General features: G+C 38.0%; 1 protein-coding gene and 1 long non-coding RNA gene across 2 annotated transcripts; one reads left to right on the plus strand and one right to left on the minus strand.

The window, feature by feature from the left end:
• The first annotated feature begins 902 nt into the window (after positions 1-902).
• Positions 903-13360, plus strand: zyd (sodium/potassium/calcium exchanger zydeco). Its single transcript, XM_012363685.2, has 8 exons — positions 903-1118; positions 6486-6659; positions 8007-8194; positions 9391-9628; positions 10024-10155; positions 10620-10835; positions 11105-11206; positions 11679-13360. Exons 1-8 carry the CDS (start codon positions 1094-1096, stop codon positions 12020-12022), a joined length of 1419 nt encoding a protein of 472 aa, XP_012219108.1. The 5' UTR covers positions 903-1093; the 3' UTR covers positions 12023-13360.
• LOC136999913 (uncharacterized) lies at positions 8093-9513 on the minus strand. Its single transcript, XR_010890192.1, has 3 exons — positions 9378-9513; positions 8698-8820; positions 8093-8216 (listed from the first exon to the last, which is right to left on the minus strand). It is a non-coding gene; the product is annotated as an uncharacterized lncRNA (long non-coding RNA).
• Positions 13361-13745: the final 385 nt, after the last annotated feature.

A 13745-nucleotide genomic window follows, 5' to 3' on the forward strand; every position in this document is an offset into this window, starting at 1 on the left:
TGTCTTGTTGAAAAACGAAATAACGATAATGCGCAAAGTTTATTAATTCAATTAGACCTTATAATTTATTACATGCAAAAGCTTCCATTCAAATGACAGTAAAAACGTGCAAATCGGCATGGTAGCGATAATTGCGAAAGTTTAATTATAAAATGTAGAGATAATTTGAAGAGCCGAATAATCAGATAAAAAAGTAACGCATTAAATGAGTGTCGCGTCCTTTAATTGGTCCGTGTATTATTTCGATGCACTGATGCACTGATGCGAATACAGAGACACGTGTTAAATCTACACAGACAGAGCGATTCGGTGCGCTTGTACTAGGCGAATTGATGCATGTATGTATAATACAAATCTAACGCGAGACTTTAGTCTAGCCAGCTCTAAGCCGACTACTTAATCGAAGAGACAAGCCACTTTATATGGATTTATTACTAATTACAATTAGACATTTATTACATACATTGGAATATTAATAATAAAAAGACGCGACCGTTGAGTAACTCTCTCCACTGTAACGTAATAATATCTTTTATGAATTTTTAACAATTTAAAAAATTTAATAAATCCTTGTCTAGCTGATACCAAATAGACAGAAACTTGTAATTAAGGAAATTCGTAAAATATTGATGAATTACGATAATAATTCTCAATCACTCTAAGATTACGTTTTTGCAATGCTAAAATATGTAGAATGATTGGAAACGCCGAAAAGGAAAAGTCGCTAACTTCGTTTTCAGACTTTACTCTCCGGCTTGCTGCTGGCCACGCGATTTAATTGTCTCGCGAATATGCAAATAAGCGACACTTGCAAAATTTATTTATTTACTCGAAAAATTCTATCAAAACGCATGCATATATATGTGTGGTAATTTCTCGCAGTGTTTGCGGGCGAGTTACGGAATGTATATTTGCGGTGGTAAATTTCGGAGCATCGTCGGGTCTCGCGGAACTGCAAGCTTCACCTACATGCGATTCAGCAACAGGCGCTACGTGCGAGAGAAGAGATAGAGGGAGGGGCGATTCCAACAAACGATGTCGGACTTCGGAGTAGATGTTAATGTAGTATGTGTGTGACAACGGGATTGACAACATGGATACGACTGACCTAGGAGGAGGTGTGTTTGAATCTTATTTTCAATAATATCACCGGGACTGCGTCGTGTTAAAACAGTTTCGCACGAAGCGAGGATGGTGTGAACCGTGCGCGGGGAAATATGTCGATCGGGAGAAACGGAGGACGACGGCGAGACTCGGAAAACGAATATAAGAGAGCAGGAAAAAAAGGGAGGACGGCGCAGAGAGAAAAAAAAAATGTGCATTTGATGTGCTTTTCCGATCGGCTTGCATTTTTGGCACTTTGCGCTTCGCCGCGAACGCGAGAGTTGGCATTGTGAAGACGGAGGGAATGTGCGAATCCGGTAGGATGTTTCGTTACGCGATTAGCATGGTGTCGATTTCGCCTCTTCTCGCGACAAAACAGCGAGCGCGGAAAATCCACGGTCGATGGTGAAGAAAGTGCTCCTCAAAAATATGTATACATACAGTCCACCTCATACGAATATTGCGAGCAATATTCGTGACTATGAAGCTAATGGCAAATACTTAGGCGGATATGTATATATACTTTTTCCCCTGTTTTATCCCCACCTTTTCATCGTCTTTTCAAAGATTCATCCTTTTCGCCATGTGTCAAATGCAGCATTCTATTTGCTTTTTTCATATGCGCTTAATTTTGCTTGCGGTAAATTAATCAGAATTATTCATCCACCAGAAATAATTTGACGGATGTCAAATCCATAGGTTCGATTTAACATATTCATTTATACATGTAAAGTGAATGCTTTTTTCATAGAACATAAACGGTGGATTGGCGATTCGATTCTAAGTGCTTTACACGAAAAGATTTAACAGACTCACATATACTTCAGAATAGAGACACATTTTTAATAAACGAAATGTTTCTCATATATAATATGTATTTAAAAAAATTACGTATTCAATTCGAACATCATAGATAATGTTGCATGTTTTGAATTATGATTCTTAGGGCACATCTACATGCTATAAAAAAGGATAAAATATTATAATAAACATGTTAATTGAAAAGTGCTTGAGCTTTCGTTCAAAACTTTTAAAAAGCCAAATTCATATGCGACATTGTAGTAAGAAATTTTTTGCACGCGTAAGCTGTTACAATGAGCATTGATATAAGCAAACAATGCATTTTGCTTTCTTCAATACAAATCATTGAGAAATTGATATTATCGGTAAAATTTACTTCGAATTCAGTTCATATACTGTGCATTAAACATATTAATGCAATCGAATTATCCTTCTCGCTAACGACATATCGATAATCGCATACAGGTTGAAGTGCAGAAATAAGCTTTTGACATGTTAATCTGAACACAGTATAATCGAATATGCGCGTTGCACGTTACACGGATTATCGAAAGCGTCATTATAGATTGTAGATCGAAATCTGCATTATAGATAATAGCTAGATAATAGCCATTTTCATGATCAATGATGTCAAAACTAATCATACAACGCAAAAAAACACAAAAACTCGTCTAGCAAGCACTCTTTAGACATTTTTAATTATTCACAAAGATCGCTGTCGATGGCATATTAATAACTACACATTAGCGATGAAGGCGTAGAAATGTATCTCTGCACTGCGCTCTCGTTAGACGAAGCATCCGCTTTCATTGTCGGCAGTTACGTTGACCTTTAATAAGAACGACACGGAGAATGGCGAAACATTTAGCGCATTAATTAAAGTTAACCTGGCGGCAGTCTCGAACGGAGAATAACAAGGACATAGGCGATTTAAAGTAACTAATTAAGCACCATCAATTACATACCATTAACGTTCGTCATCTCTATCATCCTTATCCCACCGTTCTTTGTCGCTCACTTGTCTAGCGTGACCTGTCAATCATCCAGAGAGTCAGATTCACATATAAACTAAACAGACTGTAGCTTAGAGCCACACAAACAGCTTCGTAATTTATTTCAGAAGGAAAACTTTTTTAAAGTTTATTACTATTTCTTCAAAATAAAGAAAGAATTTCTTTCAGCCACAAAAGGTACAGAGTTACAACTTATAAGCTTAATTCCGCCTCTGATTTACTTCTATTGTTGGCTACTAAATCAGCAATGTTAAAAAATAATAATTTAAAAGTCATCGAGACACTCAAATAATCGATTGGAAATGAGATTTATAGTTTTTTTTTTTTTTAGAAAAACAAATCAGAAGTTAATTTTTGATCTCATCAAAATTATTTAGGAGAATTAATGCAGCTACAAGAATGATCACGAAATACGGAATAAAGAAAGAAAATTATATAGTATTTCGATAAAATTTTGATAGAACTGAAAAAATCAAGCTAAAATATTGAAGCCACGACGATTATATTTAAGCCAGAAACATAAATAATCTTGAAAGAGAAAAACAGCACGAATGAACATCGCTACGATAACATTACACAATTTTATTACAATATCGACACGAAATCGTTCCATTATTTACATTCTAAAGCGCACTGTACATATAAAATGCGCAACGATAAGCAATGGCATGCATTTAGTTATACGTCCTGCGTCACAATGTACATAATACTCTTGGCGCTCGTAGCTTCGCGATCTGATAAGAGTACAAAATTACATATTCAATTTTCTGCGATATTGTGGAAAAATAGTCGGATGTATCGCGGCTACGCTGGAGGGGGAAAATGTCAATTATCGCGAAAACATCGCGCTGAGCGATCGGCAAGCCGGTGGCCAGCCGATTGTCCATCGGCCACCGCGTCTGCCGGCAACCGGCGACGGCGGCATCGCATCGCGCCGCGCCCTTCCGACCGTACGGACCGTCGGAGTGCCCGAGTCGTTGAGTCGTCGTGATATATCTAGTTTATACGACGTACATTAGACATGAATGGCATCTGTTCTGCCAAGTTGAATGAGAGCAATTTAACTTCTTTAGGTTGCTTAATCGGTAGGAAGTCACATCCAGTCACATAGCGGTATAACCGGCAAGAGGCACCAATACGCGCACGTTCGCATGCTCATATGTCTCTCCCCCGAAGGAGGAAGAGAAAAGCAGGGGGAAGACGGGGATGAGAAATTAAAATATAAAAGTATAGAGAGAATAGATAAATATTCCCATTATCTTTATTGTCGTATAATGTAAGAAACGCCGCTCGTCGCTCCAGATATGCTGACGGCGCAATCGGATAATCCCGTGTAAGAACTTATCGCTATTATGCTGGCGATATTTAATCCTTTAAAAGAATAATTTAGCTCGGACATTATAGCGATCCGATAAAGTAGGAATTGGAGCGCAATATTCATCGCACGGAAAAGGTGATTAAATAACTTTTGTACAAGAACATACGTATCTTCTTTGTAACTGCTATAAGACATTGTTTCATAGCAACAATATATCCTAAGCGGTAATTTTATTATTCGGCGTGAAAACTTTCAAAACGGCTCACTGTTGTTCCATTGAACAACTGACGGAAAGTTTGAAAAATTACAGCTATTACGTGAACAAAGCTGGCATAACAGCTAGAACAAGGTTTCAATTGAAAGAAATATTACTTAGGTCAATTAAAGCTAAATGTTAATGTGCGCAACATCATCTACGGGATTAAAAAGCTTAAGGAGAGTTTAAATTTTATACGCAACTTGAGTTTAATTCAATCTTTAAATCTTCCGTTTAATTATATGTGATTTCAGCGAGTTATCTACGCTAATAAAATCCAATACAAAATTAATACGCAGTGAAAAACAGTTTTAAATGAGATGTTTTTGATGTCATATATGTTAATACCTGCGTGCAAAAAGAGAGTTATTCTAACAATTTATGCGTTTAATGTTTTAAAATATGTACATTTTTTCTCACGCGATAATATCTCAAATTTGGCAGCTAACGATGTTAAGACTGGCACAGGATGCGGAAAACCGCGTATCTGGCGACTCGACGGTTCGATAAACGCTCCGCGACAAATCGCCTTTGAAAATTCACCTGCTAGAATTGATGTAACGAGCACTGCCGCTCGCACAAGCGACGCGTGTATACGATCAATCGTGCATTTCGCACGTATACGCCCATTGGACCATTTTTGTACTCCGACTGCAATTCTGGTTGTTTGCCAAATAATTCGGCACACGACACACACCGGTTCCATAAAATTGAAGTAATGGCGAACGGTAACGAGACGTTTCCTACTTGGCGTATCGTTATCTTACCACCACACGATCCGATTTGGACATCACACCACTGCATCGCGCGTTGTTCGTGTGCCCGGTGTATGCGTGACATTTCGTGTCGTTCAGCGTTTCTAGCGGGGAAGCGTTCCTATTCGGCGTGTCAACGTACGTGCTAATATACCGATTTCGTAACCTCGTCGATTTACCTCCTCGTCGACTTCGCTCCCTCCTGACGTCGGAACGAACTGCCGACTCTAAAAAGATAATGGTTAACTTTAAGTTCTTCCCACCGCTCTTATCGTATTAAGCCATGAGCCGTCGCGAGTCGAGGAAAAGCCTCTGCTTTACATTAAAGTAGCAAACACGTAATTGACTCTTATGCCGTAATACGACGCAAATGCGACGGAAGAGCGGACGGAATTATCGGACGCGTCGGCCTTACATCTTCATCGTCGCACGCTTGAGAGAACCGCCACTCGTTACGATCTATAAACGGAAGTAGAGTTTTTTTTTTTGCGTACAATTTAGTTAACACGTATTAGTTTGGTAACGTGCTTCGCGTTGCGTAACGATAAAAAAACACATTTCGTCGAATGCGAGTATGTCTGGGTGCGGTACATCCGGAATCGGTATTATGCGGTCGCCACGAATGGCACAGGTGTGGCGAAAATCAAAGTACATGAAGATTCCTCACAAAAAAACAATTCCCTGTACAAAAAATACGTTAAAGTTGTGGGATAAAATTTTTCTCTGCGTGAAGCGTAATTTTCGAGAAAATTGAGCTGAAAGATGCGTAGATTTTACTCGAATCTTTTTTGCTTTCGTCACAATGCTGTAATTTATTATTAACGTTGAATATTTCAGTTTGTTCAACAACAGCATCGATTTGAATAGTTAATTGAAAATTTTAACTTGTTATCTTTAATAGAAAAAAAAAGTACGAAAAATAGAATGCATCCTACGCGCCGATTGTGCTCGATTATCGTACTTATAACGCCTGCGATATCGATGAAGTAAATCAAGCCACATCCGTCATAAGGTCAATGCCCTCTGCAGAATGCGATAATTGCATTGAAATTTGCGATAAAAAGATTCTTTTTATTGCTTACGATTATGTATGACTTTAGCAAAATTATGCCGCATATTAATTTAGGTTTTTAAAGTAATTTTAAACAAGATGACGACATTGAATTATGCAAATGTTGCGGCGAAATTGCTATGATTATATCATATGATGCATTTCTGACACTAATTTATATTTTTAGGTATAAATTGTACGCCACCGGCTATAGAAGACTTTCCACACGACCTGTTTGATGAGGAGCAAAGACAAGGCGGTGCCGTTGTCGTACACGTCATCGTGTCGCTTTACTTATTTATCGCTTTAGCAGTAGTATGCGATAAATTCTTCGTACCTGCTGTAGAAAAAATATGTCACGGTAAGGATCGTATTGTATATTTTTGTATTTCCACTAACTTTGTACCGCTTACTGCTTGTAGGCGTGCGCGGTTGCATGCGGTGAGATTGAAAAGTTTAGAAAGTTCTAGACTCCGTTCAATTCCGCTTTCGTAAGCTTTTGGCAAAATTGCAAAAGGAACCGCGTAAAAAGTGCAATAAAATATGAAATTTTGAAGAAGTAAATCATATTTCGAAATGCAGAATTTACTCGAGGCATCTCGAAAGTTGAATATCTTTTTAATCGTGAATTCTTTGGTCGTTTCTGAAGTAAAGTTTCCCGGATAAGAACGTTGAGGCATAACTAAGTTTCAGCATGGCAAGTAGATAAAGAACCCATATTCTTGAGTTAATTTTAAGTGGAGTTTAAAAAAGTTTCACTTGAAAATTTAATAACCAAGGATAATTAATACTGAACTTGAGTAGCTCGTTGCATCTTTCGACATTAATTATCTTGCTGATTAAATTTCTAGGATTAAATTCTGTCGACTGGCGCAGCACACGAATATTTGTCTTATTTATAATTAACATTTAGTTAACTAATAGTTTGAGTTAAATAATCTCGAAATTTAATATTCCTTTTCAGACTAAAGTCTTATTATTCGCGATACGAAAACACGCATGTGCACAAACAAATAAATTAAAAAAAATATTTATTCAATCAAAGCTGGCGCAAATGCAATAAATCCTAATAAAGCATACTTAGAGTGTAGATCAAATCAAAACAGATTATTCTGACACGCTTAGCAACGCCAGGCTGATTTTACGCCACAGCTTGAGATACACGACATGCGGCTGTCGAATCGATGCCCACGCTGCAGCATATCTGCGTCACTGCGGGCGCCAAACACATCTTCAACGGTTACTGTAATTGTCTCTCGGAAACTGGCCTCGCCAAATTTTTCCAAGTACTGTTTGCTTCGGAATATCTTCGCGATTATTTAGCATCAAATACGATCGATTATGAATTTCATTTGCACGATAGATATATCGTGTTTATTGCCGAGACGAGAGTCAGACAGCGACATTTAGCGCTAAATATACGAAGCATAGTGTCTATCGATAAAGAAAAAAATGTAATAAGCGTGTTTAAATTTTATATTTTTTTGTACATCTAATGTTATCATTAGAAGCGTTTCTGGCAGAAAAAAAATTATTATACATGACATATGAATTTCTTTTGTACCTATTTTTCGATAAAGAGATCTGTGTATAAAGTTTCAAATTAATATAAAAGAGAAACTTTCAGATGATAACATTCGATGAATAGATTTATGAAGATTTATATGGATAATTAAAAATGACTATCAAGGCTGATGTTGCATTTCAGCACTCTCCATGTCAAAAGACGTAGCCGGCGCGACGTTTATGGCGGCGGCGACGTCGGCCCCAGAATTATTCGTGAATGCCATCGGAACATTCATCACGGAAGGTGACATTGGCGTCGGGACGATAGTAGGTTCCGCAGTATTCAACATCCTGGCTGTTCCAGCCTGCTGCGGCATCGGTGCGGGAATGGTAAGTTGCCAAGTGTTCTATACTTTTGAAAAATTTAATATATAAAAGAAATAAGAAAGACACAAGAAATTGGCGTGTAATCGATATATATGCTTTCTAGAAAAAACATATCAAAATCAGCAAACACTGTGTCTGAAGAAAAAGAAGAAATTATAATATAAAATGCACAATATATCGATTGTATGAAAATTTTATATTTCCATTTTTCGCCGATATTAATTAGAATATTGCTAAAAGATACATACAAATAAATATATATTTGAATAAAAATGTGCATTTAAAATAAATATTTTGTATGTTGGCTATGATTAGAAAAACCTATAATATAGTAGTAAACATTTTTAGTAGTAAACATTTTTTCTTCTTCAGACGATAAGCAATTGCTGAATGATATTTACCGATTACACAACTAAATCTATTATAGTAATGATATAGATTCGTTTTCTTATGTTTCTTGTTGTTATTATATTAATACTTCCGAGCGTCGACAATTTTGTTCTTACTTGTTAGATAATTACGAGTAGTCGTAGATTCTTTATCATCGTCGATCTGATATCGCCACAATGAGTATCAAACTGATATTGATAACGAGAATCGATATTAATGTGCGTCATTATATTGCGTCACTGGAAAAAAATGCGTAGTAAATATGATGTGTGATTGGTATTATCGAAAGTGCAATAAATACGTATGATATTTTTTTTGTATCGTTGAAAAAGACTAACGTATAAAATTGCAATTTTTTTTATATTCGTTGAAAAAGACCAACGTATAAAATTGCAAAACTATATAACTGTATAAAAAAAAATTTTTAGGATTTTCTATAAATACTAAAGATTTTTTGATAAAATTCAGCCAAATTGATTTTTTTATCAACAAAGTTTTAGCGAAAATATAAATAATAAATCGTTACTTTCAGAAATAAATTTCACTTGATTAACTTCGTATTAAATTTCCGTCAATATATAATTAATTTGAAATCTAGATTCCCTTAACACATAAGCAAAGCACTTACGAAATACTCACAAGTATCGATTGCATATCTGATAATTCTCTCTCATTGTCAAGATGTATATAGCAACATTTATCAGAATTATTCAGGAACGCGGGTTATTAAGGATTATTCTCTATTCTCTATTCCAAAATGTTTAAACATTTACTGTTGCTCATAATAACGACCTACCTTTCTCACGCAGGTGGTGCCTCTGGATTGGTGGCCCGTAAGCAGAGATTGTCTCGCTTACGGTGTCACAGTTGCTATTTTAATATGCATTATACACGACGAGCGAGTGGAATGGTACGAAGCGTTAACGTTGGTGCTCTTGTATATTGTTTATATCGCCGTGATGTATTGGGATAAATCGTTCCAGCGGTGTACGAGATTCCGTACGAACGAGGATCAGATATCCTCGGATGGCCGACGAGTTGCACCAGGTGAGACCGTAATTTCATTGCAACTTTAATTACCGAGCATTGTTGTTTATTTCGAGTTTAAATACGATGCACGTGAAATGAATAAAATGCAAATCTCTGAAATATTTAATTGTCTTTTTATAGAATTCTCTGCTTTTAACCAAGTTTTTGTACAAAATTGACTTTTATGCAATCAAAATGCATATTAACGTAAGAAAATTTCTGATCGAGCAATATTGTTTTTAATCATATAATCGAAATAGACAAAGAACTGAATTTTCATGTTTTATTTTTGTACTTGTTAAAGATGTAAGCGAGCAATTTCTAAAAGCACATCACATGTGCTTTTAGAAATTAATTCAAACTACAACAATACCCGTCAGCTAATTAAAATATATAACGCGTGTTTCTCGTAGATTCTAGCGATATTCACTTACCAAGACCGGACAAATTACAATCGCCAGGGGATCGCGTGGAGCAAATAGCCACTATCGACGTCCCATTACAGAACGGCGGGACCAAAACGCAGGAGGAGAACCCAGATCCTAGTAAGTTTCTTCGCTCTCTTTTTTAATTTTCGATTACGTACGAAACACGTTCGAAAACGTGCTTACGAGCGAATCGTAAGGTATAATTTGTCGCAGCAAAACTCATTACTAACACAATAGTCAAATATTTACTTTTCTAGTTTAATCTAATCGATTCCAATTATCATTCGTATTCGATAACACTTCCACGTATTTCTATCAACGTAGGAACGGTATTCGCCCACATTAGTCAAACAATACGTATTTCGTGACAGCCACTTGACCGATCAAGTGCATTAAATCACGCGCGAATGGAAATTTCCAGAGTAGCAGTCAAGATGAGAGATTAAACATTCACGTTTCATGCGTCTGACTGTTATTCGAAACTTTCGCATTATTTTACAAGACCGATCTCTGAGATCTTTAGGAAAACATTAACAAGGCAATATCTGTCGAATTTGAAATTCTCATAACATGTATGACAGATTACGAGTACGAGCTGTTGGTGTGGCCAGCACACGCTGGATGGTTGAGGAAGACCGCCTGGGTAACAACGTGGCCAATTCATTTGGTATTCATGTGTACAATCCCTGATTGCGAGAAGCCGCGATTCAAGAACTGGTTCCCCATTACGTTCTTGATGTGCATCATATGGATCGGATCACTCAGCTACGTGGTAGCGTGGATGATCACTATAATTGGTGAGTGATAATTTTAATTTCAGACTCGTCGAGAAACAGGTATACTATCGAATTTTTACTAACAAGATCGAGATTCTCATGGTTAATTCATCAATTCTTTCTTATTGAAAAAAAAATGATAGAATGTTGATTTTGTTCCGTCATTCTCTCTCGCTGTTTAAAATGGAAGAACGACGAAAGAAAAAAGCCTGACAAAAGAGATTTTATTGTGCACATAAGAATCTTTGAATTAAGTGAGTTTCCGGAAGCTGTACGATTTGTTATTTCAGGCGACACACTCAAGATACCGGATTCTGTAATGGGCATCACTTTCTTGGCGGCGGGAACCAGCGTACCCGAAGCGGTGTCGAGCGTAATTGTCGCGAAACAAGGTATATGCCTATTACATAGTGATAAATATATTAAAAATTTACTTTTTGTGACAACGTAAAAATTGGGTACGCCGATTATAAACGCGTCACAATAGACAGAATAATTTAAATTATAATTTTTGCGTGATCGATCCGAGTTTTAAATGGAGTAAAAATAAAAATACAAAACTAGGTGCGAAACCCGAGATATCGTTGTAGAAATGGACAAAAGTCATTAGACACTCGCCGGAGTACACTAACAGAAACATAATTGGGTCGAGCAATAAAAGGCCGCGAATAGCGCTCTGTTACTTCGAAAGCGCGCGGCCGTATCGAGATCCGAGTGCCACGAAAATCAATTGCACCGCTTGTTATTAGGAGTCCGAAAAAAGGGCGAGTTGCGCGAAAAACAACACGGAAAGTCTCGGAAAGACACGCTTTTTCTCCCTGTTTATTTTTCCTATTCCTGTTACCGTTCCGTTTTGTTGTCCAGGGCACGGCTCGATGGGCATCAGTAATTCGATAGGATCGAACACGTTCGATATATTGCTGTGTCTTGGACTGCCCTGGCTGATCAAGTCGTCGTTCTCGCCCACGCAGCCCGGCAGACATTACATCAGTATAAATTCCGGCGGGCTGGAGTACAGCGCCATATCGTTGCTGTCGACGCTGATGCTCCTCTACATCGCGTTCGCCTCCAACAAGTTTCAGCTCGACACAAAAGTGGGCCGCGCCTGTCTGTGCATGTACGCCGTGTTCCTCATACTGGCGTCCCTGATCGAGCTCAACGTATTCTTCATGGTAAACCTCCCCACCTGCCAAAGGACGGTGAAATGATCGGGCACCGACGGACGATGACCCGCCCGCAATGATGTCCGGGCGCGGCCCCGCTCGCAATCCGCGCCGGAAACGTTCCCCCCTCCCTCCACCCCGAACTTACCGAGAGACCCACTCGAGAGAGGGGTGTTTATTTCCATCTACACGGGACACAACTACCGTGTGTACAGTTTTAATATCATAATGTTATCGCCACATACACATACACATATACACACACCCACACGCGCGCACCCACATACACACATACACATACGCACACACATTATAGATACACACAACGTACACACATTATTAGAACCATGACAATAACGCATTTTGTATTTACTTATGCTCTAAAATCTCTTTGTCTCCCTTTGCTCTCTTCTCTTATTTTTTATCTCGTATTCATTCCCATTTTTGAATATTAATCGATATCTTTTCGCGCCATTCCATACGTTTTACGCTCTTTTTCATGGTTTTTTTTTTTTCAATTTTTATTCGTATTAACGCCAACTCTTTATTCTTCCTTTTTTTTTTTTTGCTTATCTTTCTCTTAAAGTACGATCATCGTGCTTACGGCCATATTGTGTGCGCCGAAAAACCGACAACTTATGATTAGCCACAGTAACGAGCCATGGATCTCATGCCTACACGATCGGAAGTTCGCCCGTGGAATCCAGACGCGTGCGTCGATAGTTTGGCAAAGTCAATAATAGCGATAAAAAATAAAAAAAAATAAAAAAAAAACCGGGAGAGAGAGAGAGAGAGGAATCGGAAAAGGGCGCTCTGCGACTGTGTCTAATTGTACGAAAGCGCGAAGAAGACTGCCGTTCCGTTAGCATATTGCAGTATCTCGGCGTCAGTGTGTAATAGCGATGAATGTGTTTACACGAGTGAACGTCATATCCGATTTAGCCGCGACAACGCGTGTTGTCCGCACAGAGCCTGCCGTTAATCACCGCGAGCCCGCCGAAGCGTCGCGTTCTTTCAACACTATGCAGCAAAGCCCTCCGCACGGAATAACTGCTGTCAACAATAATCGCCGCTGCACGGTTACTCGGTGAATTTGCATCCCAGCTCTCTCGTATCTCCGTAATATCCGAGGAAACAGCAGAAGCTCCCTGGTTTCGATCACGAACGCCTCCTTACGCTCTCGATGTAAAGCGAAAAACAACACACGTACACGAAGTCGAGCCGCTGTAATGTCGAAAAACAAGCCGTCGCACGCGATACCTTTTTTTTTTTTGCGATATACACTCTTCACATTGCGACACACAAAATCTGTGACTGTAAATGTGTCTAGATAAAGCCGTAACTTAACATTTAATAAAGTACTGTAATAAGTTATTAAAATAATGCAGCCAGTAAATCGACCCCTGTCCAGTTTCTGTGAGTGTAATTTCAAGGTAAATTTTAGCCAACGATGTTAATTTTTATAAGATAGTTTCAAAAGATGCGCTTCTATTTATGCATTTATTGAGCACAAGAAAAAAATTAATTTGCATTGAATTTTTATTTCGATTTATGTAAAAAAATTAGTAATCCGAAAGAAATGAGATCTCTGAAACGGTTCTATGCATTAATGATATAAAAGTTAGATCTACATATCTTGAGAATGATGGAATGTTAAAATAGATCATGCTTCAGCTGATGTTTATATTTCATCGCAAAGAGATATCTCATGTTTGTATGGATAACATCGGTTTTATTTTCCGTGCGCGCAGATGTTTCCAACGTACTA

Source organism: Linepithema humile, chromosome 5 (assembly GCF_040581485.1).
Source record: "Linepithema humile isolate Giens D197 chromosome 5, Lhum_UNIL_v1.0, whole genome shotgun sequence".
NCBI classification, from domain to species: domain Eukaryota; kingdom Metazoa; phylum Arthropoda; class Insecta; order Hymenoptera; family Formicidae; genus Linepithema; species Linepithema humile.